The sequence below is a fragment of the Camelina sativa genome, chromosome 8 (assembly GCF_000633955.1).
Source record: "Camelina sativa cultivar DH55 chromosome 8, Cs, whole genome shotgun sequence".
In the NCBI taxonomy this organism is placed as follows: Eukaryota; Viridiplantae; Streptophyta; class Magnoliopsida; order Brassicales; family Brassicaceae; genus Camelina; species Camelina sativa.
In genome coordinates, this window is record NC_025692.1 from 13,057,541 (window position 1) to 13,085,384 (window position 27,844).

A 27,844-nucleotide genomic window follows, 5' to 3' on the forward strand; every position below is an offset into this window, starting at 1 on the left:
ATCTCTATCTTCCGCTGTTTCCGTTCTATCGTGAACCATAAATGAGGCAGGGGCTGACCAGAATTAGTCAGGATTTAATGGGTTTTCTTAATTGTAATTGAGTTGTTTGATTTGTTTAGGTGATAAGGATCAAAATGGAGCTCAGTTCAGAAGATAACAATCTTGTTTTGCCTCCTGTTGAGCAGGTACTACCTTTGTTGTGTTTCAATTTCTAACAGTTCATTAGTTCTGGGTTTTAGCAAAGTTGGAGACTTTGATTCAAATTTGTATGCATGAAAAACGATGTTACTAAAGTTAAGAAATATCTTAGAGGAGAAGTGCTGATCTTGAGGTATATAATTTGCATATATAACTTTGAATTGATGATTGTGGCTTTTGGTGTTGTGAAAAATGAAAGAAGCTGTTGTGTCTCTCTGTTTTGACGCTGAGCAACTGTTTTAAATCTTCTATTCTTGAATCAAGAATCTTGATAGGTCGCTCGTCGTTTTGAATTTTTAGTTATTGTGTTGTGATGTGGTTGTGTTTTTTGTGTTGTGGCTCTTGCCTACTGAGGCAGGTAATTGCATTCAAACATAGGGTAGATTCAGAAAAAGTGTTGGTTATGCTACAATGTTAATGCAGTTCGATATTGTTGATTTTGTTTATGCTACATTGTCTGGTTTGATTGAATGCAAATTCCATTTTTTTATCCTTTTACTATAGTGGGTGTTTGCTTATTGTAACTCATATGTCTAGAGTCTACTTGTAATCCGTTTGTGTTGTATAGAGATGGTTGACTAATATTATGAGACAGTGCAAGTGATGTGAGCCCTCATGGTCTGATACTTTTGAAACGTTTTATTTCAAGCAGGCAGATGATTCTGGTGTTGAGGACAAGTCTCACACAAATAGTGTCATCTGTTGAGATGGATTCGATGAGTTTAGCTTATGGTTGTCCTGATCTCAGAACTCTTGATCTTTGTGGTTGTGTATTAATTACAGGTAAACCTTTTAACTTTACGAAACCCGAATCAAAGCTTTTGATTTCTGCTCTTAAACATTTGTTGTTGTTTTTGTTGTTGTTGCAGATGAGAGTGTTGTGGCTTTGGCAAACCGGTGTGTACACTTGAGGTCATTGGGGTTATACTACTGCAGAAACATTACAGACAGAGCGATGTACTCATTGGTTCAAGCGGTATGCGATACATTCCCAGCACTCCACACTTGTTCAGGCAGGCATTCACTTGTCATGAGTGGTTGTCTCCATTTACAATCAGTTCACTGTGCATGCATCCTCCAATCTCACGAAACACACACCGCTTTCCCTCACCGGCTCATTGAACCGGTGTGTAAGCCAGAAGGTCTTCTCTTTGGTATATGTGTACACATAAAAAAGCCTATGGTGTTAATAAAAACTTCTTTGAGTTTACTTCTTGTCTTTTGATGCAAAATCTCAAGATTTTAACATTATATACATTATATCAATCTTGTAAATGATTGCCAAATACTTATATCTAACAATTTGTTAAGCTTGGTCCAACAATCACACCATCATTAAAGCTTGCAAGATGATTTGGTTGAGAATATTTAAGCAAAATTTGAAGCAAATCAATATTAAAATTAATTATTTTCTCCATTTATGAATTGCACTTCTATTGTAATATGTATTAATGTTTTTATTATGTTTTGTATATTCTAAAATTAGTTAAATGCAATATTTTCTAATTTTATAAAATCTTAAATGTTTACACATTTATACCACTTCTATTCTATTTAAAATTTTAAAATTTTTAAAAACAATAATTTAAAAAATAAGAGACCCAAAATAAGAACCTACCAATAAAAAAGAAAATTTTATATAAGAGATCATGGGTTCTTATATTCCAAACAGTACACAATTAATTCATAAAAAATTTAAAAACTCCCCTTATATGAACCCCAATAAATATGCTCTAATGGTGAGGCAACCGAACAATCATTCACCTCTAAGAAGTTGTATGTTCAACCAATAGCTTGGAGAAATCTGAAGAGGAATTTGGTTTTAAGGCTGCTACTCTTAACTTTGAAGATAAATAACTCAATGATAAAACTTTGAAGGATCAATAACAAAGAAAACGAAAATAGAAATACCCAAATTTGTACAAAACGAAAAGGCCAAAACTTGAATCTTTGAATTGAAGAAATTAATGGGAAATAGAGTTGAAATTGAAGGATCACTAACAAAGAAAAATCGAAAAAGGCTTGTGTGTGCTCGGATTACAAGCAGTTTCTTTGAGCACGAAAATGGTGGCGACAATGGTGGGAGCCTGAGACTTATATTGAGAAGCACCAGATCCAGTCCGCATAAGAGGTGCCGGTAAAGGCTCGNCCTATGGTGTTAATAAAAACTTATTTGAGTTTACTTCTTGTCTTTTGATGCAAAATCTCAAGATTTTAACATTATATACATTATATCAATCTTGTAAATGATTGCCAAATACTTATATCTAACAATTTGTTAAGCTTGGTCCAACAATCACACCATCATTAAAGCTTGCAAGATGATTTGGTTGAGAATATTTAAGCAAAATTTGAAGCAAATCAGTATTAAAATTAATTATTTTCTCCATTTATGAATTGCACTTCTATTGTAATATGTATTAATGTTTTTATTATGTTTTGTATATTCTAAAATTAGTTAAATGCAATATTTTCTAATTTTATAAAATCTTAAATGTTTACACATTTATACCACTTCTATTCTATTTAAAATTTTAAAATTTTTAAAAACAATAATTTAAAAAATAAGAGACCCAAAATAAGAACCTACCAATAAAAAAGAAAATTTTATATAAGAGATCATGGGTTCTTATATTCCAAACAGTACACAATTAATTCATAAAAAATTTAAAAACTCCCCTTATATGAACCCCAATAAATATGCTCTAATGGTGAGGCAACCGAACAATCATTCACCTCTAAGAAGTTGTATGTTCAACCAATAGCTTGGAGAAATCTGAAGAGGAATTTGGTTTTAAGGCTGCTACTCTTAACTTTGAAGATAAATAACTCAATGATAAAACTTTGAAGGATCAATAACAAAGAAAACGAAAATAGAAATACCCAAATTTGTACAAAACGAAAAGGCCAAAACTTGAATCTTTGAATTGAAGAAATTAATGGGAAATAGAGTTGAAATTGAAGGATCACTAACAAAGAAAAATCGAAAAAGGCTTGTGTGTGCTCGGATTACAAGCAGTTTCTTTGAGCACGAAAATGGTGGCGACAATGGTGGGAGCCTGAGACTTATATTGAGAAGCACCAGATCCAGTCCGCATAAGAGGTGCCGGTAAAGGCTCGGAGTAGGAACTGTTGGATTATCATCTTTAATCAATCTTGTGCAAGAGAATCAAGCAAGACAGTTAGTAAGAATAATCAATCTTTGATCAATCGTTGAAAGAAGAAGAAGCGAAGAGGAGGAACACGAAGAGAAGAACAAACCACACTTTGTCAACGAAGAAAGGAAGAGGCCAGATGGGCCAGAAGCAAGTCAAGGCCCAATTATTATTGGGTTTCGTTAGTTAAGGCAAAAACAAAGTCAATATCTAAGTAGTAAGAGGGGGTATTGAACTTGTATTTTAGAAGGTTTTAGAGGATTTTTAAAATCACTTGTTATTCAATTAATGATTTTTAATAATCTTCTAAAATTCTATGTTATTCAACTTGGAATCTATATAAAATCAATTAAAATAATATACAATCTCTTGTTATTCAATCAATGATTTATAAAACTTATTTAAAATCTACTGTTATTCAAAATATCACAACTTTTTAAAAAAATGCTACTTTGAATGATTCTACAAAACTTTTGTTTATTTTTTAGTTGAAAAATATGAATACCAAAATCATATGTTAGGAGGTGGAATTTCGGAGGATTTCTATAAAAAAAAAAAAACAGTCAACACAACCCAACCCAACCCAACCCAACCGAGAAAATCATATGTCCCCGGTGAAGCATCGTCTCTTTCTCTCTCTCAAAACCTTAACTTCTCCTCTCCGATCCTCTGTACAATCCTTCGAATCCTCTCTCTCTAGATTAACAGCTGGAGCAAGACCAGATATTGGCAGATCGCCCAAGCTTGTCATAGCAAATCATACACTCAATAGAAGATATCGACTCTGAGAACAGCCTCCGTAGCGAGATTAAGAAGAAGGTTCTCTCTCTCTTCCTTCAATAGAAGATATATACTCAATAGAAGATATACACTCAATAGAAGGTTTTTTTTTTAAATCAAATAATGGAATTTGGATCATTATTCATGCCTTTTGATAGATTTGGAGCGACGAGATGGAATCTCGGAAGAAATCGGTTCTTGACAACACTTCTCCAATGATTTGGAAGACTGCTTCTGGTATAATTTTGATCATCTTTTTTAATGTGTGGTTAGGAATTATTTGATTTTTTTTATACTTCTGCATTTTTTTCAGATTATACTTCTGCATTTTTTTCAGATTATACTTCTGCATTTTAGTTTCGAATATGTTGAATTTGATGTGGTATTGAGTGTTCTATTGTCGTTCTAGTGTGATTTTAGCAACATTGTTCCGGTGTTTAGCAATTAGCATAAGACTAGTGTGATTTTAGCAACATTTGAATTTGTCTAGGGTCTTGGTATAGGCATTGGTCGAGTGTTAGAGACTTTGCTCATTGGTCAAGTGTCTTCTATGGTGTAGTTATTTGTGAATTGAGTTAAGAAATAGACAACTGGTTTGAATACTGGTATTGTGTCTATGGATGTGTCTGCAGTATAGTGGAGAGCATAGGGGAAGGCGTAATGAGTTTGAGAAAGGGGATCACACGTGAGAAAGGAGATCATTTTGTTTTTGTACTGCAATTTGACGGTGGATCATGGTTTATGGGCTGTTCTTTTTGAGTATATGGGCTTTTTATGTTGTTTTCTTATTAGGGTTAAATTATTGGTGCATATATATATCTCGATCTGTAGGTTTTCTTCTGCCCTGCACAATTACTATCATCATACTTGAAGTTCATCTCCGTTTCTGTCAAGGTGAGTTTTTCCTACTGAATTACTTTAATTGTTGTATTTCCACGTTTTGTATCATGAAAGATATAAGAGAACATGGTGATAGCTAGTAGATACCATTGAAAGCAATTTGAAAGCTAGTTTAGCTTAGAAACGTATTGACGGCCATTTAATAATAATACTTGTTAAGATCTGGGGTGTAGCATAACTAATATAAATGTCTTTGGTTTTTTTTTGTATTGTGTGGCCATAGTACCATGGAAAATTCACAGGTAGTGGAAAAAAATAAAAATCCATATAATCATTGGTTAGAACCTGAAAGCAAGATGTTAGTGCAGCTGCTAGTTGATGCAATCAACGATGGTTATCGTGATGCTAGTGGCAAGTTCAGCAAATTAACTGTGGAGACAAGAGTATTAGCAACTCTAAACAAAAATCTTGGTATTAAAAAAACTTATAAGGAGTATACAAATAGGATGAAGGTTTTGAGGGGTAGGTACAACGGCTTGGCAGAACTTTTCCGTTTCAGCTCTGGTTTTGGATGGGATCCTGAAACAAAGAAATTCACAGCTAGAGATGAAGTATGGGATGACTATTTGAAGGTAAGAAACTTTATAGTATACAGTTTGTGAATATAGTAGTGTTTCTTATGTACCAAAATTACTAAAATGGTTTTTATGTTTTGAATAGGCTCATACAAATAAAAATCATCTGCGTGATGAAACATTTGAAGATTTCGGAGATTTACACCTGATATTTTCAACAAATGTTGCAACTGGCAAAAATGCCATGGGATTAGGTGATGCCATTGATGAAGATGCATATCAAGAAGATACATCTGTTCAAGTTGAGGATGATGAAGAGGAAAGAGCCTACGAAGATACATCTGTTCAAGAAGTTTTCGCTTCATTAGAGAAAAGAAGAGGGGGAAAGCTACCTCATAGAAAGAAAGCTAGAACTGCTGCACTTAATTCAACCAATGCTTCTAATGAAGTGAACACAGAAATTAGTCACCAGATTTTTGACATGATACAGAAAAGGTGGGAAAAGGAATCCGAAGAAAAAGAAGCTGAGGATAAGGCTAATAATGTGTGGGAAGCTATCAAAGAAATTCCTGATTTGGAGGAAGATTTGCGTTACGAAGCCATGACACTCATTCACAGCTTAGGGATGAAATATGGGTTCGTTAATATGTCGATAGCAGATCGCAAGGGATGGATCATACAAAACCTTCGTAAACCATGAAAAGGAAGTTGAATGCATGGACTGAAAATGGTTTTCTTTTTCGATAATATACTTGTTCGTTTTCATTTTAGTAATACATGATGAGCTTTTCTTTATTCTTTTTATTTATTTAACACTGGTCTTGGTTATTTCTTTCATTTTACATATAAATCAGATTATAAATCATGTTTTGTGCTACGTACTAGTACTAAAAAATGTATACACGTTTATGATATGTCAAAATAAGATTATACATGTTTTGTGTATACATGTTGCATATTTTCATGTTAGTTGTAAGATTTGTTTTTGCCGGGTAAAATATAGATTTTTAGGACATAGTGGCGGGCAAAAAACATTAGAGGTAGGGTTAATATATATTTGCTGCTCACCCTCATTTGTTTTATTTCCACACACCAGCCGTCAGTTTCTCCTTGTAAGTTCCAAATTTTCTCATTGTTCTATGCTTTTGTATCGTTTCGTTTACGATTATGTGACTATATTATGCTTATCGTTCAGTTATCTCTATATTATGCTTATCGTTCATTTTTTTTTCTCTCTTGATGATTAGGAGCTGTTTGTTATGATTTATAGCTATGTTATTTTTTTGTGTGTAGGATTTCAACAATGGATCGCATTGTTCAAGAAAGTGAAGAGATAGAATCTAGAAGAAAAAGAAAAAGAATGAGAAATTTCAAGTTAGATGTTGATATTATGTTATTGGTTTTGTCAGCGAGAACTCGATATTTCGTACCGCAGATACCACGCCAGATTAGAAAATCAGCAACAACACTTGGACATGAGTATATACTGAAGGCGTTGGCTGAAACTAAAGAGCGTGAGCATTTTCGAGAGCTATATCGTATGTACCCAGAAGCATTTCTGAAACTATGCTCTATTCTTAGATTGAAGATGGATTTAACCGACACAACATATGTTTCTGTTGAAGAAATGCTTGCCACATTTTTATTCATCGTTGGTCAAAATGCGAGGTACGTTGTAGCTGAAGATAGATTCCAGAGATCAAAATTCTCAATAAGTAAGAGCTTTAACACAATTCTAAAGGCGTTAAAAGCACTTGCTCCAAGTTTTATGGCTAAGCCTGGACTTGCAATTCCTACAAAAATAAAAGACAGCACTCGATTTTATCCTTATTTTAAGGTATGATAATTTTTTTTCTTCTGTTCGTTTCCAAGTATTTCAAAAAATTATGACTGATATTTTGTTTATATTATTTTTAGGATTGTGTGGGGGCGATTGATGGAACTCATATCCTTGCAATGATACCAGGACAAGACACGGCTAGCTATCGTAATCGAAAAGGACAAATATCACAAAATGTCTTAGCTGCATGTAATTTTGATTTAGAATTTACGTATGTTCTTAGCGGGTGGGAAGGTTCAGCTCACGATGCAAAGGTATTACAGGATGCTTTAACAAGAAACACAAACAAATTAGTAGTTCCTGAAGGTATGTCTCACTTATATTTGTATAAAACTAAATTGTTATGTTATTTATCTGCAATTTATCTCACCTATAATTTTAAACTCTAGGAAAATTTTACTTAGTTGATTGTGGATTCGCCAATCGACGCAGTTTTTTAGCTCCATTCCGAAGTACTCGCTATCATCTGCAAGACTTTAGAGGACAAGGAAAAGACCCTGTAAATCCAAATGAGTTGTTCAACAATCGTCACTCTAGCTTGCGAAATATAATAGAGAGGATTTTTGGCATCTTCAAGTCAAGATTTCACATCTTCAAATATGCACCACCCTTTCCGTATAAGACGCAAGTAGAGTTAGTAATTGCTTGTGTTGGTTTACATAATTATCTCCGTAAAGAATGTCGTTCCGATTTGTTTCCTCCAGAAGAAGATGATGTCGAAGAAACTAACGTTGATCAAATAAATGATGAAGAAGAAGAACAACTTCATTGTACTCAAGAACAACAAAGAGTGCTCGCTAATACATGGAGAGCAAATATAGCTGCAAGCATGTGGACTGATGCTATGAATATGGGGTCATGATGCAATACTATGACTATGCTTTATTTTTAGATTGTTTCATTTCCTTTGTTGGGTAATTCTTTTTTCTTTTCTCTGTTTTGGTTCTTGTCTAGAAACGTAAAAGTTTATTTTCTTTTCTCTGTTTTGAAAACGACTTGCAACCTAGTGATTCGACCATTGTCTTCCTTTTCATGCTCTCCAGACCAAACAACCATTTCATCGTAGCAGTTCTCCACTTCACATAGACTTCCTTTTCAATCACGTGGCCAACAAACCACCAATATAAATAATGTACTTGGGGCAAATTCTGCTTTACGTAATAGTTATGTTATGGTATAGAGTTTTCTTTTTTTGGTGTTATAAAATATTTTTAAAATCATTCAAAGTTTACTAAAATCTCATAGAATCTAATAGAATCTCATAAAATCAGATTTTATTTTCCTTTTTTTTTGATAGAATAATTCTAAAACACTATCAAATCTCTTAAAATCTTTCAGAATTCTACAATTTAAAATCCTACCAAATCCTAAGAATATCAAGTTCAATACCCCCTCTAAGTGTTTTTACTTTAAATTGGTTAATACTAAAGTCTAAAGTACTACTATAGGCGTACTGCTATATATATATTGCTGTAGTGAACTTATCGATTAAGGAGAATGAGAGGTTAAGCCAGTGGCTGACCAAAATTTTTCATGAACCAGGACTCGCTGGAGCTTCGTCGGATTTGGCGGAGTCTCTTTGTTGAGGTCGAAGATTTCTACTTTACCAAAAAGAAAAACTCATCGTCAAACGTTATCATTTCATTTTAGAGACTTCAAAAAGAAAAAGAAAAAAAATTGTGATACCCGTTATTTGTTCTAACCCGTTTGTAATTGGGTTTAATACAAATTGTTGAGAACATATACGGGACGGGATGAGATGGGACAAATGTCCCATTCCAAAATAGATAAAATAACTCAAACTAACGCTGAATCTAAATTTGATTTAACATCCCTGATCAAACTGTTAAAAATATTTGGATTAATTTATAAAATATACATGTAACATCATTTGACATTTTTATGTAAATAATCTTAAGTTTGTCTTTTAAATATAACTCTGTATGTATCCACCGATCCAAATCTAGATATTTTTACGTTACATTTTTTTTGGTTTTTGTTTTTTGTTTTTTTTTTCCTACCATCGGACCAATACAAACAAAAACAATAACACTACGACCTATATCAATTGAAAACAATCAGCACATATAAGTTGGTTCTTAACTTTTAAAAATAATCTAACAGTTTAAATTATACAAGTCATTCAAGATATAAATTTCAGAATCTTTGAAAAATGACTTTTCAAAAATCAGAACTCTGAAGTATCAATTCCAAAACCTTGAAAAAATGTTTTTTTTTTTTAAAAACCCCACACATATGTGTGGGTCCAATCCCTAGTATACAGTTAAGGTATTTTCTATAGTGTCTAATAAGGTTAATCTTTTTCACTGAATCTGAAAATCGTATATTATAATCGATGCTCGCCGTATAAAGAAGATTTTTTTGGTCATCAAACAAGGTCGTTTGGTCAATCAGTTTAGAAAATGTTTGGTAATAAGCAATTACATGGAGCGTTGAATTTACTCGTGGCGAAGACTTATAGTTAACCAATAGCCTAGATTTTGAGTGATGCTTTGACGTCTCAAATCTATTACGACTCTTTCATATTAAAAAATTCTAATAGGCAGAAGATTAGAGACTAAATTTGGAAACAAAAAAAATAAAGAAAACAAAACAATGCATTTTTCAGCATTTATCCCCAAGAAAAGGCTTTTACACGCAAAGTGGGGGGGGGGGAAGAGGTGAATTATCCTTTATCCTATAAAACATAAATCACTGCACTAATAAAATCTTGACATATCAGCAAAACCAAAATTATTTTTAAAAATATATGAAACAAAAAGTGATCCTAAAAAAAGAAAAAAGGCAAAAAAAGATCTTAAACAAAAATCGAAATATCTGTCCAGAAAAAACAAAAAAGAAAGCGAAATACAATTAACATGAATATAAATTATTTTGACAATTTTTTTCAAAAAAAAAATAAATTATTTTGACAATCTACTAAATCAACATGCAATTTATCAGTAACTGCAACATTTTCCTATTGACACGTTAGCAACATATTACGTGGCGTACTCACAAGTTTTTTAACATTTATTTACGAACAGCACAAATAATTACTTTTACAACTCTAAAAAAATATTTCCCTATTCCTCGCCGCTTCTCCCCCCTTCTCCTCCCCACGATCTCCATGACTACAGTTGCGAATTAGTTTGCAAAAAGTATGAAACTGCTTCCTTTTTGCAATCGATTGATCATCACCTTATTTTTACGGTTTCATCTTCTTTGCTAATTAGTTTTTTAAATTCTTCACCTCCGACCGGTTACTTTCTCGACGACCAACTTTACTCTATGTACTATTCTACCACTTTTTTATCCTCTTTCTCTTTTTTTTTTTTCCTCTTTCTCTTTTCAAATCAGAATTCCTCATCAATTACGAGTGAGAAGAGATAGAAAACAGAGTAATTCTGAAAACACGATGTCAAACACGAGAACATAACAGAGTGGATTGCGCACCGCCATGATGAAACCCAAGCACAAGAGTGATTCTGGTTTTCGAAATCAAACCCTTCACGCCACATCTATTTTTGAGGTATCAAATTTGTAATATTTCAAGATTTATTTATCTTTTCGTTTTGCATATACTGTTCTGGGTCTTAATTTCAATATTGTAGTATTGATCATGTTGTAATACATCATTATACATGGTTTGGTGGGAAACATTTTCGGTTGAAGAACATATGAATTATTTCAATGGAGCAAATCATGACGAACTCAAGGTAACTGTCATTTAATTTTCCTTTGGTTTACTTATCCTTTTTTTTGGAGCAACCTTTTGGTTTACTTATCCATGATCACATATTTGATTGTTTAAGTTTTTGAAGAATTCAATCCATTGCACATGTCATACCTTTTGTCTTGAATACACCACTTTCCCATTCCCACGACTTATAATCACATATAAGTTCTTTTATGAAGCATATGAACTTATTTCTTCCTTTGTTTTATACATCTCTTTTGTAGATTACTCGATCTACACTTATAATTTTCAAATCTCTTTATTCTCTGTTGCAAACAGATACCTCTCTTTCTCTTTTCTATATCTCACTATCTCTACTTTTACATATTTGTTTTTTTCTTTGGGCAGCAACAAAGTTAGACATAAGAACTCTTGGAGAAAGTTACATGGGAAGAAACAACAAAACAGAAGAATTGTGCATAAGATCTACAGCGTCAAGGTTCTCAAACATTTTTGTATCAAACCGTTGAATCTGGTTCGAATTGTGAAATCTCTAGACCATCGACCATGTTTCCGATCACAGACACAATTGTTTCTTTTCATACTGGCCAAGATTCGTGGGTAATATTAATATGGGAGAAGTCCAAAACTGAATTTTGCCGGAAGAAAAACAAAACAACTTTACCGGAAGAGCTTAGATAATGCCGAGATTTTTACACTTTTACTTTTACACGTGTATTTATTCTCCTCATCCCACCTAATTATATTAGCTGTCTTTTTTTTTCTCCCTCTGTTAAACGTTTTTCCAGAAAATCTAAGTTTTTTTCTCAAATTCTCTTTAATGTTTAGTCGTTTATAGAAAAAATTCAATTATTAAAATTATTTAGTTAGGTAACAAATACTACGTCTGTGCATAGCACGAGCCATCGTACTAGTACATCAATCGGCGTAAAAAAGTAATACAAATTTGGAACTTTAATTCACGTTGATGTCGGTCGATCGGTTCAAAAGCATTACGAGAAGTAACTACTTTTTTTTTTTCCAAAGTACGTTTTATATATAACAAACTGAAATAACAACCATCAATGGTGAAAAACCATGCTGGTGAAAGAGGGTTATTACAGCAAAACATGAGAAACAGAGTAATATTAAAGTGCAGAGACGTCCTTAAAGCTATTGGATGATGGTAAGATAAGCTCAACTCCAAATCATGCACAGTAAGACCAAGAATTCAATGAGCATCATTGAAAATGGTCTTAAAGCATACATCATAAGCGTAGGGTTTGAAAGTTTCTTGATTATCCCTCCATCATCATCAAAAAGATTGTTGTTAATGGTCTTCATGAATTTCTTCTACGACCATTCTTCTTTATCTGGTACCCAGATCATAACACCAGAAGGTGTGAACAAAAAACAGCTACTAGCTTCATCTAAAAAATGAGAATTATAATCTAAGCCATCCAAAAAACCTAAGTTACACTGATGACTCTCAGAGACAAAGATACTGATGATTCTCTGAGAATTAGAAACTTTATCCAGTTATCAAGGAAATTCATGTTCAATCGGGTAAAACCGAACACCAGGAACCTTTCTTCGTGGGCGAGTGTTCCTCTCTGTTTCTGACTGAACCTGCTTGCCTTTCCTGCGTTTAGAACACTCTCCATCTTCATATTTAATTTTTTTCTTCCCCCTGTTATCGTCCTTAGCTTTTGATGAGGCTCCTAGGAAGTCTGAGTTTGAAGAAAGTCTAGTTCTGAGAGGGTGGGCAGCTAAGAATTCCTCCAGATTAGGAGCAGGATTAGCAGGTCTTGGTGGTTGCGATATGGGAGAGAAAGATGAAAGCACAGAACTTTGAGCGGAGCGTTTTTCGCCAAGAAAGCTATAAATGTTGGACCCCTCTCCTTCATCAAAAACCTGAGCAGCTGGAACATCAAGGATATCATCTTGATAGACGGGTGGGACAAGATACGGACAGTGGGCGGAATCATGGTTGATGCGAGAATAGTTAGTGCAAATCTTATTGAGTTTTTCATACTCAAAACCTATCATGGCTCCTTCCCCTGATTCAAACCTGACCTTTCTAAAAAAACGCAGACGATCTGTGATTCCAATTTCTATCTTAACTCTTATGAAATCAATTTGCGTGGTAGTCTCTTCATTGAAGTCCAGATGAACAATCTTCCTCAGAGTTTTAGCAATAAACGTAACAGAGGCTTCTGAAACATAAGGCAAAAGAATACCTCTTATTTGAAACCAAAGATCAATACTAGTGAGGAAGTCCATCTCCGGAAAGTCTTCCCACCTTTGCAAAGCCACAAACCAGTTGTCAAACACCCAAGGTCCTCTTCGCAGAACAGTAAACAGATCAACCTCTGAGCTGAATAAAAACTGGACGTAGGTGTCATCTAAAACCCTTCCATGAACCCTCGTAGCAACACCCCAATGATGTGGTAGATAGAAGATAACACGTCTAAGCTCTTGTTCTCTGGGATTAAGCGGTCTCCCAATCAAGCTAAGCCGGTTTCTAGCTAACACAACAGCATAAGTCGAATGAGGAACAAACAGTTCTGGGACATCTCTGCCCAAAACCATGTATTGCAGGTCAATCCACAACTCGTCCGACATCAGAAATAGCAAAAGAAGGAAAGACCAGGGATAGAGGTAAAAGTATATGGAAACGAGATAAGTAAATATATAGGAGATAGGAAATAGTAAAAATATATAACATTAACTTAGGGAGTAAGAGATATAACCCAAAAATTCAAAGAAGACAAAAAGGATGGTAAACCTAGGAAGGAGATGATTATCAAAAAATCGCTTAGGGATGAGGAATTTGTCTGTTTGTGCTTAGTGAAAAGTTAAAATAAACCTCAAAGAAAACCTTAAAGATATATATATATATATATATATATATATATAGATATTTAGAAATCTATAGAAAAGGTGTTAATTAAAGGGAAGAGATGGCAGACCAGAGTAAGTTCTTACCAACCTTTGTTCGTGATCAAAAAAACCTGTTAGCCACCTAGGAGCTCCACTGGCAACATATGAAGAAATCCTCAGGTCCGAAGTAACACTTTTTGCTATCAGTAAGGCTCCATTGTTGCAGTGAGTCGGCTCAAAAAGAAGATACCAATGTGGTTTATCTTCACCAAACATAAGGAGATGAGAGATAGAACTAACTAGAGCTGGCCAATGTTGAGGATTATGCATAGCTTTGATGATTTCCATAGTGGTTGCACCAAAAGTCACATTTTCAAAGTGTAAACTTTTCATACTTTCCAGTGCCCATTCCCAGCTTTTGATTTTGGCCTCAAAAACTGAATTAACAGCTGCAAATGATCTTCTACTGTGAAGGACTACTTTACCATCATGATCTCTAACCACCCAGGAAGCACCAGATAAGCAGAACGATTTAGACCAGGAAAAGCCAATGTTACATTTTACTTCTCCCTGAAAAGGAGGTTGCCATTGCTCTTTCTGCTTTGATATAGACTTCAACGGGGATACATCCTGCTTATACACTGAGGACCAATCTCTAGTGACATCCAAAGCTCTGTACACTAAGACATCCGGAGCCAATATTACACCATCAAAAAGAAAACTATTTCTATTCTTCCATAAATGCCATAGGATCCAAGCAAAGGCTGACTTAACTTCATCAATATAATCGATTCTCTTTTCCAAACCAAAAAGATAATACATATTTTCAAAAATCGATTTACCAAAGCCCAGATACGGAGATGGAATGTCAGAAAGGGCCCAGACTTGTCTTGCAAAGGGACAAAGGAAGAGGATGTGATTAATCGATTCAACCTCTGCATCACAAAACATACACCCATCAACATTCCTTATTGCTCTAGTTCTCAAACGTTCAACAACTGCAAGGGCACCATTAAGAGCTTTCCAAAGAAAAACTTGAATTTTTGGAGCAGTGTTCACATTCCAACAAGCTTGTAGAACCGGATTCGTGGATGGACGAGCTTCAGCGACACCCAAAATATCTTTCTTCTGCAGTCTAAACATCAAATCATATCCTGAGCTTACTGAATAAATACCATTTCTAGTTTCACCCCAACAATACGAATCATCAAACCCGATCCTGGGTTTTATCGCTTTAATGATATTGATCTCCGAGTGATGAAACAATGATCTTAAAAGAAAATCATTCCATATTCCTGTATGATGGTTGAAAAGATCAACAACTCTAAGATTGATGTTCATTAAGGAGTGAATACCCATAGGCCTCATAGCTCTACTATCAAACAACCAATTGTCAATCCAGACCAAAGTGTTTTCCCCATTACCAATGACTCGTTTCAGCCCTTTAGAAAGTAATTGTCGACCAAATATAACACTTCTCCAACCATAAGAAGGATTTCTTCCTTTTGCGGCACTCAAAAATTCATCAGTCGCATAATACCTGCTTTTAAAAAATCTTGAGAAGAGGCAAGGCTTGATTGAAGATTTCCAGGTCCTTAAATCCAAAACCTCCAGCAGACTTTGGCAGAGTCATTTTTTCATAGCTTATCCAATGAATTTTCTTTTTATCTTGAAAATTACTCCACCAATAATCCATCATTACAGAAATCATTTTCTTGATGATGCCCTTAGGAAGCTTATAGCACGACATTGCATAGACTGGAAGAGCCAAAGCTATATATTTTAAAAGAACTTCTTTACCTCCTTGCGACAGATTTTTTGCATACTAACCGGTTAGTCGAGAGTGGAGCCTATCCTTTATAAACCCCAACAATTGTTGTTTCGATCCACTTAAACATTCAGGAAGACCTAAATATTTTCCTGCACCACCTTCGAGATAGATCCCCAGATTCTCTTTTATCCAGTTCCAATCTAAATTATTTGATTTAGATCCAAACGTAATAGCTGATTTTTCTTTATTAATCACATGACCAGACATCCATTCATACTTCTGCAAGCATCTTATCATCTCAGCACATTGAACTCTATTGGCTTTACAGAAGAACAGACTATCGTCTGCAAATAACAAGTGATTAATTTGTGGCCCAGAGTGATGAAACTGAATACCAGTGATATTGCCTGCCATTGTAGCTTGATCGAACAGATGAATCAAGGCTTCAATGCATAAGACAAAAAGAAAGGGAGAAAGAGGATCTCCCTGTCTAATGCCTCTTTCAGGCTTGATTAATCCAACTGGCTCTCCATTTATTATTACTGAGTAACTCACAGAGGAGACACATCCCATAGTCCAAAAAATCCACCTATCATGAAACCCAAGAGCTTGTAGCATGTCTTTTAGAAAAATCCATTTGACCCTGTCATATGCTTTAGACATATCTGTTTTAACCATCATGAATTCTTGAGATATCAAAGGATGATTGTGGAGACTATGAGTAATTTCGTGTGCAATCAGAATATTGTCGGAGATCAATCTTTCTGATACAAAAGCAGCTTGTGTTGGAGAGACAATAGTTGGTAAATGCTTTTTCAATCGATGTACCAGGATTTTTGAGACAATCTTGTAGATCACAGAGCACAAACTGATAGGTCTAAGATCTGTCATCTTTGATGGAGCCTGGATCTTAGGGATGAGACACAAGTGAGTATGGTTCCAACCCTCAGGAATAATACCAGTATCAAAAAATTGTAGAACCTCACTGTTAACCTGGTCCTTTATAACATGCCAATACTTTTTAAAAAAGAAACCAGTTAAACCGTCATGGCCTGGAGCACTCTCATTGCTAATCGAAAATGCAGCCTGCTTTATCTCTGCTATGGTGATATTCCTTGAAAGGTCTTGGTTCATATTGTTTGATACTCTTGGTTGGAAGTTAAGGAGCAAATCACTAACCGGAGTAGGAGTCGAAGATTTAAACAAATCAGTGAAGTACTTAACTGCAACCTCTCCTTTTCCCAGCTCTGAGAATTGTTCTATTCCTTTATCATCTACCAGGAAAGGTAATGAGTTCTTTATTCTTGCAGCTTTCACTGATGCCTGAAAGAATTTAGTGTTTCTGTCCCCAAGAAGGAGCCATTTTTCTGTGCTTTTTTGTCTCCAATACACTTCTTCCTCTCGAAAAGCAATGGCCAATTCTCTTTTAATCACATTTATTCTCGTGAAACACGGATGTAAAGATGAATCTTGTGTTGCCAGCTCTTTTCGCAGTCTTTTGATTCTAATCTCTGAACTAGACCATGCTCTTTTCTTCCAACTTCCAATAGCCTTTCTGCAATTTTCAAATCTTATCATCACAGAACTATTGTTGCCGTAACCTTCTTATCATTCCAAGCTTTTTGAATTACTTCCATAAAAGAAGGATCTTTTGCCCACCTTTTGTCAAACCAAAATTGGCTCTTATGAGGCTCTTTATGACATGAAAAATTAACCAAAACAGGTTTATGGTCTGATCCTAGCTTCTCAAGAAACTGTTGTCGACTACTTGGAAACAAAGAAAACCAAGCTGGGTTTCCGAAGCAACGATCAAGTTTGCACTGTATCCACTGTTTATCTCTAACTCCACCCCAAGTAAAACCATTTCCAGAGCTACCTAATTCAGTCATATCACAGCTTGCCAAAAGCTCTTGAAAAGGGTGAAAAGAAACGAGATCCCTTAATGGCCCTCCCAATTTATCTTTATTGGATAATATGGAGTTAAAGTCACCTATCATACACCAAGCTTCTGATCTAGATAAACCAAAATCAGTGATTTTATCTCAAACTGCAGATCTAAGGCCTGTAATTGGATTCCCATACACACAAGAAATGAACCACACTTTAGAACGACAAGAAACTTTCATATCTATAATATTTTTATCAACAAACAAAAACTTGATATCTATACTGTCTTTCCAAAAAACTGCAAGTCCACCACTAGTTCCTACTGGTTCAACCGTTTTAAGGTTACTATAGCCTAACCAACCTTGAACCTTTTTCAAATAAACAGTTGAGTTCTTAGTCTCTATGAGGAAAAAGATATCAGGAAAATGAGCCTTTCTCATTTCCTTGAGATGAACAATTGTCCAAGAGTTCCCTAGCCCTTGACAATTCCAGCTCAAAATACCTATTGATCTTGCGGCAGTTCACCTGGAACCACCGTATTTGTGTCTCTCTGGAGACTTTTGGCCACACCATTCTCTTGTTCCTGAATTAGATTCTTCCCACTAATCTCCATCTGATTATCTAGAGATTTATCTTGAGTTTTCAGATTTTTCCCTTTTCGATCCTTAGTATTTTTTAACCATGATCTTGGTCTTTTAGCAGTGGGTAACTTCTGTTGCAACTTTTTTGAGGAGGAAGCCTCTAAACCATTCGAGTATAAGGCTGAGGGAGAGCAATAAAAAGAGTTACCTTGAGGCAAGCTTTGAAGAGGAGTTTCATAACTCGAGGTCTTCTGATTCATCACATCAAGTTTTGTTACATCAGCTAATAGTTTTGGTGATGAACATTCTGCAGTTGTAATATTTTTGCCACGAAGATCAATCTCCTTGTCTTTAGAGAAGGCTCTTGTAGAATCTTGAACTGCTCTTTGCGTTGTAGTTTTAAGTCTCGAGTTCTTCGGATTCAGCAGATCAGCTTTGATTGTATCAGCTAGAACATTTGTTGAGGAACAATCTCCAACTGTAATTTCTATCTGAGCAAAAGGACATCTACTTTTATCATGAGTCAGCTTTTGGCACTGAAAGCATCTTTTTCGAACTCTTTCATAATCAATACCAATCTTGACAAGTGACCCATTTGGAAGTTGAAGTTCTTTGAAATTTTTCAGCCCTTTTGAAATATCAAGTAAGATCCTAACCCGAACATAGTCCTTGCTTTGAGCCTCTTTCTCATCAAAAGGAACCTCTAGAACCTGACCAACACAACCAGCAATTTCTGTAATAGTCTCCTTCGTATAGTGATTCACTGGCAAATTACGAAGCCTAATCCATACTGGAAGAAACATCAGATAATTGGCAGGAGGATCTTCGACCCATCGCTCCATAACTACTCCCCAATCATCTTGAGTCCACACCCCAGTCTTCAAAATTTCATTTATATCGTCGTCATATTTGAAAATGAACTGGAAACGATCTCTTGATAAAGCAACACCTCTGACTCTGTCATACAGTCTCCAAATTCTTGGCATCTCTAAGATCCAATTAGACATACGCTGATAGTCAGGGTTAAGAAACCGACCTATTAAGCTTCTTAAGTTTCTTTCAGATGAGTAAAACTGAGGAAGATTAGATAACACCAGAGGTTTATCCTCTTCATCTTCAATTGACATATCTTGTAGATACTGCTCCAAGTGTTTCTCCATTATAGTAACGAAAAGAAGAAGGGGAAACAGAGCCACCAATTGAGCACAGTTTTTTCCTATTGAATTCTTATGAAGATTTTAACGTAGGTTTGTAACAACGGAAGATGAAATCAGAATTAAAGAGTATAACCCGATTTGAATTTGTCTGAATCCGGACAGAAGATGGGAATATCTCCGGATCAAAGCTAGAGCTGAGCGAGAAGTTAAAGATTGCAATGAGATTGACGGTGGTGAAACCCGGTTTGCGACGGCGGAGTAATTGACGGCATTAAAGACGGCAGCGAGCGAAATAGGATTGAGCAGCTATGAAAGAGAACGGAGCTTATCTTTTATCTTCTTCCATTTGGAGAGAGGTCAGAAGTAGTTACTTAGTGTATGATATTTCGACTATATTATTTAAGTAATATTCTAAACAAATAATCCTACTCCCATATGATATATTACACAAAATGTTACTATAATTAATTATAAAATATAATAACGTAATTGTAATCAGATAGTGGTTATCTAAAAAAAATAGCAATTAAAAAATGACCAATTAAAAGAAATATGTTGTAGCCATTTAGATATGCAAAATGCTAGATGGTAAATTGTTACCCACAAAAATAGCAATTGAAACAAAATCTATTATAATAAAACGTTTGCAACAAATTTAATATAAAATGAGCTCATAGAAAGCCCAATGAAAATGCTACTTCTAATCCAATTTAAAAATACAAACGGCATAATATGAAGTCTTCATCTGTTCGCAAAATCCCACCAAAATCGAATTCTTCAACCATATATAATAGATACCTGATCAGAAAAATCACAATACAATCACAAAATAAGTTTAAATATCAAACAGCTGAGATTCTCCTCTCAACCGTACGATAATGGCGAATATACAATCTCGCAAATACAAAATTAACATATCTCACATAGGGTATATAACAGTTTAAGAACATGTTGTAAAACAAGGGTTCATACATTGATCATATAAGTCCGAGAATATATCAGGTAAGATCTTCTAACTCGAATGATTCTTTCTTGATGATAAGATTAAACATTTATCTCTTTAAGTTAAACCTAATTATCACACTACTTCATTCTCTATATAAACAGACAATTAGTATTATTCTACAAACCATCAACACACACCCGCAATCAACTATCCTATTATTTTAAGAAAAGAAGTTACACAAAATGAATGATCTTATGGTTATGACTAACCTCGCTGATGTCGAACCTTACAAAAGCACCTGGCGTGTTCAGGTTAAGGTCCTCACACTTCGAAGCAATACACTGCCCAATATGGAAAAACAATGGAGATGGTGTTGGCTGATGAGAGGGTAAGTTTTTATAAACACGCATTTTAAAATAATTAATATTCTATTACTTAATCACCATCAAATAAGCAATTTTTAACGACTATGTTTGTTTTTGTTTTACTATCACTACCAAGGTGGCAATATTCATGCTTCCATTAAGAAAAGACTGTTAGAGCAAGTTCGGGGGTATTAATCCCTTTTACTTGATTGGTAATTTTCTGATTTCTATCATTTCATATATAAGCTTTTCAGCATTTTGTTAGGAGAACAACTATAATGATTGTTTAACATGTTTTTCGTAGATGTACTTTGTCAAATTGTGAATGTGTTATCCAATGGATACAATTGATTTCAACAATTAGCTAATCGTCTTTTGGTAAAGTTTTACAGGGTAGCCATGCTGTGATAATACATGATGTGATAACAATTCATCAATTGTTTCTAGAATACATGTTGATCCAGGTGAAAGATTTCAAGATGAGATTATACGAATCTATATTTCACAATAATTAGATAAAAGACATGAAACTTTTACTAACACTAAGTAAATGTTATTTCCAGCCTTGCTTACAACCAGGCTTCTGATGATGATGGAACTGACTAGAGCAAGGTTCTTTAATGCACGTAACCAAAACTATGTGTCCTAGGATCGTATCTTCATGAATTAGTGGTTTTATATTTTCTTCTCTTTAAGTTTTGTTTGTAAACTCTTATTCGAATAAGTTGTCTTTCATTTTATATTTTGTTGACTCATTTGCATCTTTTAACTGATAGTTAAATACAAACCAATTCGTAATGCTAATGAACACCACACAAGTGATATATAGCATATGAATTCAAATAAGAACTAACCTGATTTAACGTGTGTGATTGCATATGTCCCCAAAATTTTTTAAGCGGCCAATGAACAAATCTGTAGTCATAATAATGGCAGTGAAATAGTCAGTATATTGAAATTGTGATGTACATATTTTCTGTATTTTTTAGTATCCGAGCGTAGGAAAATGAAAGCGATTTGAGTTATCAGCATATATAATCCAAAACTTAAAACAATTATATCTCTTAAAGTTGTTTTCTTTTTTGGGGAAAATCTCTTAAAGTTGTTTTCTAACTAGATATTAGGGAAATTCGAACATCTATGAGATTATAGCAGATTAACTAAACGGCAACTTGAATAACATATATAATACAATCGAATATGATTTCTCTGTTTTCGTGAACATCTATGTTCCACTTTATAAGAGTAATTTAGGTCCATTACATCATCAAGATAAAGAGGATTGACAACTTTGAAACGATCCGACCCGTTTTTTTTTAAAATAAATAATAAGTAATAATAATAATAAATACTCTACAAGTAGTTGTCCTATACCTACTAGTCGCTTAACCACAATCACAAAACAACGGATAATATAAATCATAACATTAAACCAATAATATCCAATAATTAATTAACCAATATAAGTATAGCAAATATCCAATAACCAAACAGCAGGAAACATAAAACCAGCAACCTAGCAATGTTCTAATGACCAAACTCTAGAACCTTGCAATGCCAGACAACAACCAATCGAGTCCCCAGAACATCCTTCTCTTCGTTGCTTGATTCCACGATCACACTTTGCCTTTACCTGCACTGCAAACACAAATTTAGATGCATGAGTATTTAATAAACACTCAGTAAGACAATCCTCCCATCTACTGGGCTATACACACAAGCAATAGAGACATCTCTAACCATCAACCAACAATGACAAACCAGGAATTTGCATCTACCGACGCCAACCATGCATCGACCGATACCAACTGGGGATTGCATCAACCAACACATGCTTGCATCGACTGATGCAAGGTTCACTTGTATCGACCAACACGTGCATTGCATCGACCGACGCATGCTCGACATAGCACGAAAACCCTAATCGCATAGACCGACGCCTCCGTATGGCATCGACCGATGCTCCTAGGTCAAACGCGCCGTCCTCGCATTTGCATCGGCCGATGCACATGTCAAGCATCGTTTTTCTCCAAAGCTTCTCGCCGGATCTTCGTCCCTACAACCATCAAACTCGATCCCAAGCCAAAAAAAAGCTTCACAAAGTCCCAAATAACATTCTAACAAGTCAAACAACACATAAACAAGCAGATCAGAGAAATCTCCAGCTTAGATAAGCCATGGTCATGCACTTACCTTTGCCAAGAAGATTATGAACCTCAAACAAGCAAAACAATGCTCCTAGGAAGCTCCTACAACGATCCCAGCTACAGATATCTACAGGAACAGTCTCAAACTCCCAAAATTTCACCAAGAACACTTAGAACTTTTTCTCCCTTTTCTTTTCTCTCAAAGACGGCCAATCTCGTCGAATGAGACAAAAATTCGAGTTAATGGTTTTTCCCTAACCCAGAACGCAGCGTTTTACTTAAGACACGTCGCACAAAATGACCTTGCATCGACCGCTGCAACACAAGCATCGATCACCTGCATGCTCCTCAAGACTCTTAGAATAAACCAGGATATCGTCGATGAAAATGATGATAGACACGTCCAGAAACTCTTGAAACACGCTGTTCATCAGTCTCATAAACGCTGCTGGCGCGTTAGTCAACCCAAAAGGCATCACCACGAATTAATAATGCCCATACCTCGTCCTGAAAACAGTCTTCCTCACATCTACCTCATCTATCGGAATCTGATGACAACGCGACGCAATATCTATCTTGGAGAACTAAGTAGCACCTCTCAACTGATTCAACAACTCATCGATCCTGAGAAGAGGGTACTTGTTCTTCACAGTGACCCGGTTCAAACCCCTGTAATCAATACACAAGCGGAAACTCCTATCCTTCTTCTTGACATATAACATCGGCGCTCCCCACGGTGATACACTAGGACAGATGAATCCCTTGCTCAACAGATCCTCCAACTGCTTCTTCAGCTTTACCATCTCTGCTAGAGCCATCTTGTAAGGAGCCTTGGATAACGGTGTCTTCCCTGGTTCCAATTCAATCGTGAAAGGATCAGACCAAGATGGTGGTAATCTCTCCAATGACTGAAACACATCCTCAAACTCTTCAACAACCTGAATACCGCTAACCGTAGACCGCCCTACTGACTCTGGCATCGATATAGTAACCAAATAAGCCTCACATCCCTTCTTGATGATCTTCCCAGCCTGCATGGCCAAGATCACGAGAGTCCCCGAAGTCGGTCTAATCCCCTGAAAAACCAACTTTCTTCCTGGTCGCTCAAACTCCACTATACCCTGATGGCAATGCAGAGGAACCATATGTCGATGCAACCAATCCATCCCGAGAATAATATCATACAACTCCACTAGACGTATAAGCAAATCCGCTAGCCACGATTCTCCTGCGATCTGAATATCAACTCCCATAGCTTGTCCAATGACTCTCAGAAACTTGCCTCCCACAATTCTGACAACTCATGTACGCTCATTGGGATCTCCTCTGATATATGCACCCTCCGCATACTCCGGGGTAATGAAGCTATGAGTAGCTCCAGAATCAAACATAACATGGGACTTAAACCCGCCCACTAAGAAGGTCCCTACACAAACCTCATGTGTTGAGAACCTAACACTTTATCACAGAAAAAAAAAAATATAAAATCTGAACCTACTGAAATTCACAAAGTCTAAGTACCAGAATCTGTGCCACCTGCTGCACTCCAGGCTGCACCACATGCTACATTGCTGCCACTGCCATCTGCTGCAACTTGGGACACTTGGGTTTGATGTGCCCAGGCTCCCTGTAATGATAACATACACGAACCGCTGTCGACGGAGCACTCCTGTGGGGACAGCTAGCTACCTTGTGATCCATGCTCCCACACCCAAAGCACCCTGCACCACTCGGTCTCTGCGTAGCCTCCCACTTCCTCTTGGTTCCTTGTACAGGCTTGCCGCCCTTGCTAGAACCTTCTTGATGATGAGCCTTCCTAGGGTGCACCGATGGAATAACCGTCACTGCCTGTGCCCAGATGTCCTCCTCAATCTTTGCGGCAGTCTCTACCAGCACTGCACGCGTAGCATAACTCTGTCCTTGCAATGGACCCTCAAGTCATCACGAAGAGCCCTCATAAACCTCCTGATCTGGGCCTCCTCAGACTCCATAGTCTGACCCCCATAAAAGAGAAGTCGACTGAACTCCAAGTTCAGCTCCCGCACTGTCCGTGTCCCCTGAGATAACTGAAAGAACTACACCTCCAACCGGTCTAATGCCTCCCTCAAAAAGTACTTGCGGTTGAACTCCTCCACGAATTCAGCCCAATTCATCTCCCTCTGCACTCTCCTAGCGCCACTGATCTCCATCACACCTGAGCATCACCAATCAGATTGTGGACCCCTATGCCACCCAAAACTCCTTAGGACAACTGAGCGTCTGGAAGTTACGTTCCACACTCGTCCTCCACGCATCTGCAGCTGTAGGATCTGTACCACCCAAAAACTACGCAGTAACAATGCTACACATCTCCCTCAGGATAGACACATAACGACCATGTGCTCCCACATCCGCAGCTACTGGCTGCCGCTCCTCCGCCACCACTGGTGGCACTACCTGAGCCTGAGCTGGTGCAACTGTCGGCAACCGCTCCAACAACTGTGCTAACAAGCCTGGAAGATCAACCCCTCCAGGGACTCCATCCGCTGGGACCCCCACACCTGAAACCCTAGCACCACCGGCCACTCGAGGACCAACACCGTCCCCACCTGCCACACTCATGGATCCCTCCTGAAGGCCTTGCGACTCGCCAATACCCTAAGCTGTCACACTCTGGTCCATATTATCACTAACTATTGGGGCTCTGCCCCTACCACGACCATGTCCCCGTCCACGACCACTACCAGCAACAACATCTTCTCTAACCATCTGCACTACCATGAACAGAAGGCTAAGCAAGCAATTTAAACATAACACAAAAACATAACTCACCGTGGAATCACATAGTAGGCTCGAAGAGGATTTTCTAGGACTTCATGCCACACACAATTGACTAAATCACATAATCAATTCAAGCATACAAATTCCAAACATCTACAGCACAAAACCTAGTGAATCCAAACCTAGAACTGTAAGAATCTGATACCAAACTGGAAAGACCCGACCCGTTTTTTTTTTAATAAATAATAAGTAATAGTAATAATAATAATAGTAAATACTCTACAACTAGTTGTCCCATACCCACTAGCCGCCTAACCACAATCACACAACAGCGAATAATATAAACCATATCAGTAAACCAATAATATCCAATAATTAATTAACCAATATAAGTATAGCAAATATCCAATAACCAAACAGCAAGAAACATAAAACCAGCAACCTAGCAATGTTCTAATGACCCAACTCTAGCAACCTAGCAATGCCAGACAACAACAAATCAGGTCCCCAGAACATCCTCCTTTTCGTTGCCTTGATTCCACGATCACACTTTGCCTTTACCTGCACCACAAACACAAATTGAGATGCATGAGTATTTAATAAACACTTAGTAAGGCAATCCTCCCATCTACAGGGCTATACACACAAGAAATAGAGACATCTCTAACCATCAACCAACAATCAATAACCAACAATGACAACCAACAATCAATAGCCAACCATGCATCAACCGACACCAACTGAGGATTGCATCGATCGACACATGCTTGCATCGACCGACGCAAGGTTCACTTGCATCGACCGACACGCGCATTGCATCGACTGACGCATGCTCGACATAGCACGAATACCCTAATTGCATCGACCGACGTCTCCACATGGCATCGACCGATGCTCCTAGGTCAAACGCGCCGTCATCGCGTTTACATCGGCCGACACACAAAGTGCATCAACCGATGCACATGCCGAGCATCGTTTTTCCCCGAAGCTTCTCGTTGGATCTTCGTCCCTACAACCATCAAACTCGATCCCAAGCCTCAAGAAAGCTTCAAAAAGTCCCAAATAACATTCTAACAAGCCAAACAACACATAAACAAGCAGATCAGAGAAATCTCCAGCTTAGATAAGTCATGGTCATGCACTTACCTTTGCCAAGAAGATTCTGAACCTCAAACAAGCAAAACAATGCTCCTAGGAAACTCCTACAACGATCCCAGCTACATATCTCTACAGGAACAGCCTCAAACTCCAAAAATCTCACCAAGAACACTTAGAACTTTTTCTCCCTTTTCTTTTCTCTCAAAAACGGTCAATCTCGTCAAATGAGACAAAAACTCGAGTTAAGGGTTTTTCTCTAACCCAAAACGCAGCGTTTTACTTAAGACACGTCGCACAAAACCGATCTTGCATCGACCGATGCAACACCAACATCGATCGATGCACATCCCAAACCGGGATTCTGGTTCGCGGATGTTACACAACTAATTGATGAAAAACTTACAATCAAACTTAACCTAAATTCAGGGATCAAATTTAAGTTTTCAAACATACCTCGATGTAGTCTAATCGATAGATTTCTGGCGTCTCTTAGATTTTGATTTTCGTTTACTAAAAACATTTTTACTGATGATTGTGGTCGATGCTCGAAACGCAAAGAAAAGAAAAGTAAGAAATATCCTTCCAAATGTTTCTGAATCGGAAGAAAAAAGACTACTTCCCTATTACTTCGTGGGCCTGGGCCGGGGGTGCTGACCGAAACAGTAAAACTATAATTTTTTTGGAAAATAAAACAATGCCTTAGTTTATTATTTCATTGGAAATTTTATCTGTTATAAAGTTTTAAAAATTTGTTGAACTGCAAACATAAACTAATTAACCACCTTAAAACAAATTTAATCACATGCTTATTCTAATATCCACATATTCCATCATTTGTACTAATTTCATATATAAATAACAAAATATACAAATAACAATCATTTTCTATAAAACTTAGGCTTTAACTTTTATTCTAGAATATATATATATATATATATATATGTAAATGGTATATATATATATATATATTATTAATAAATGATAATACTACAAAATATTAACGGATATTTACAGGTTGTGTAACAAAACGGGTAATGGGACGGATAACGGGATGGATAACAGGACAGGTAACGAAACGGGTATTAAAAATTAAATTAATATCCGATACTCGATCTTTATTCATGGGTAATATAATTATAATACCCTTCACTCGACCTTAAAGTTGCGGATATCCTTTTTTCA

The 27,844-nt window shown here is 36.3% G+C and overlaps 5 protein-coding genes and 1 long non-coding RNA gene across 6 annotated transcripts; 4 read left to right on the forward strand and 2 right to left on the reverse strand.

The window, feature by feature from the left end:
- Positions 856 to 1,569, forward strand: LOC109126093 (F-box protein SKP2B-like). The gene is made up of 2 exons (XM_019229194.1): positions 856 to 981; positions 1,068 to 1,569. The coding sequence occupies exons 1-2, from the start codon at positions 906 to 908 to the stop codon at positions 1,421 to 1,423; spliced, it is 432 nt and encodes a 143-aa protein (XP_019084739.1). The 5' UTR covers positions 856 to 905; the 3' UTR covers positions 1,424 to 1,569.
- LOC104709494 (uncharacterized protein At2g29880-like) lies at positions 5,480 to 6,248 on the forward strand. The gene is made up of 2 exons (XM_010426097.1): positions 5,480 to 5,605; positions 5,694 to 6,248. Exons 1-2 carry the CDS (start codon positions 5,480 to 5,482, stop codon positions 6,246 to 6,248), a joined length of 681 nt encoding a protein of 226 aa, XP_010424399.1.
- Positions 7,317 to 8,250, forward strand: LOC104709495 (putative nuclease HARBI1). The gene is made up of 3 exons (XM_019228738.1): positions 7,317 to 7,385; positions 7,466 to 7,694; positions 8,096 to 8,250. Exons 1-3 carry the CDS (start codon positions 7,317 to 7,319, stop codon positions 8,248 to 8,250), a joined length of 453 nt encoding a protein of 150 aa, XP_019084283.1.
- Positions 10,469 to 11,893, forward strand: LOC104707098. Its single transcript, XR_754551.1, has 3 exons — positions 10,469 to 10,920; positions 11,003 to 11,107; positions 11,476 to 11,893. It is a non-coding gene; the product is annotated as an uncharacterized LOC104707098 (long non-coding RNA).
- LOC104707099 (uncharacterized protein At4g02000-like) lies at positions 12,106 to 13,718 on the reverse strand. Its single transcript, XM_010423377.2, has one exon. It carries the CDS (start codon positions 13,690 to 13,692, stop codon positions 12,610 to 12,612), a length of 1,083 nt encoding a protein of 360 aa, XP_010421679.1. The 5' UTR covers positions 13,693 to 13,718; the 3' UTR covers positions 12,106 to 12,609.
- LOC109125861 lies at positions 14,292 to 19,697 on the reverse strand. Its single transcript, XM_019228454.1, has one exon. The coding sequence runs from the start codon at positions 19,347 to 19,349 to the stop codon at positions 18,111 to 18,113; it is 1,239 nt and encodes a 412-aa protein (XP_019083999.1). The 5' UTR covers positions 19,350 to 19,697; the 3' UTR covers positions 14,292 to 18,110.

Excerpts from the sequence above, each read along its gene's own strand:
- LOC109126093 (XM_019229194.1), top strand. The coding sequence starts at position 906 with ATGGATTCGATGAGTTTAGCTTATGGTTGTCCTGATCTCAGAACTCTT. Across the intron at positions 982-1,067 it reads TGGTTGTGTATTAATTACAG|ATGAGAGTGTTGTGGCTTTG; the intron begins GTAAACCTTTTA and ends TTGTTGTTGCAG.
- LOC104709494 (XM_010426097.1), top strand. The coding sequence starts at position 5,480 with ATGAAGGTTTTGAGGGGTAGGTACAACGGCTTGGCAGAACTTTTCCGT. Across the intron at positions 5,606-5,693 it reads TATGGGATGACTATTTGAAG|GCTCATACAAATAAAAATCA; the intron begins GTAAGAAACTTT and ends TGTTTTGAATAG.
- LOC104709495 (XM_019228738.1), top strand. The coding sequence starts at position 7,317 with ATGGCTAAGCCTGGACTTGCAATTCCTACAAAAATAAAAGACAGCACT. Across the intron at positions 7,386-7,465 it reads GATTTTATCCTTATTTTAAG|GATTGTGTGGGGGCGATTGA; the intron begins GTATGATAATTT and ends TATTATTTTTAG. Across the intron at positions 7,695-8,095 it reads CAAATTAGTAGTTCCTGAAG|AAGATGATGTCGAAGAAACT; the intron begins GTATGTCTCACT and ends TTCCTCCAGAAG.
- LOC104707099 (XM_010423377.2), bottom strand. The coding sequence starts at position 13,692 with ATGTCGGACGAGTTGTGGATTGACCTGCAATACATGGTTTTGGGCAGA.
- LOC109125861 (XM_019228454.1), bottom strand. The coding sequence starts at position 19,349 with ATGGAGAAACACTTGGAGCAGTATCTACAAGATATGTCAATTGAAGAT.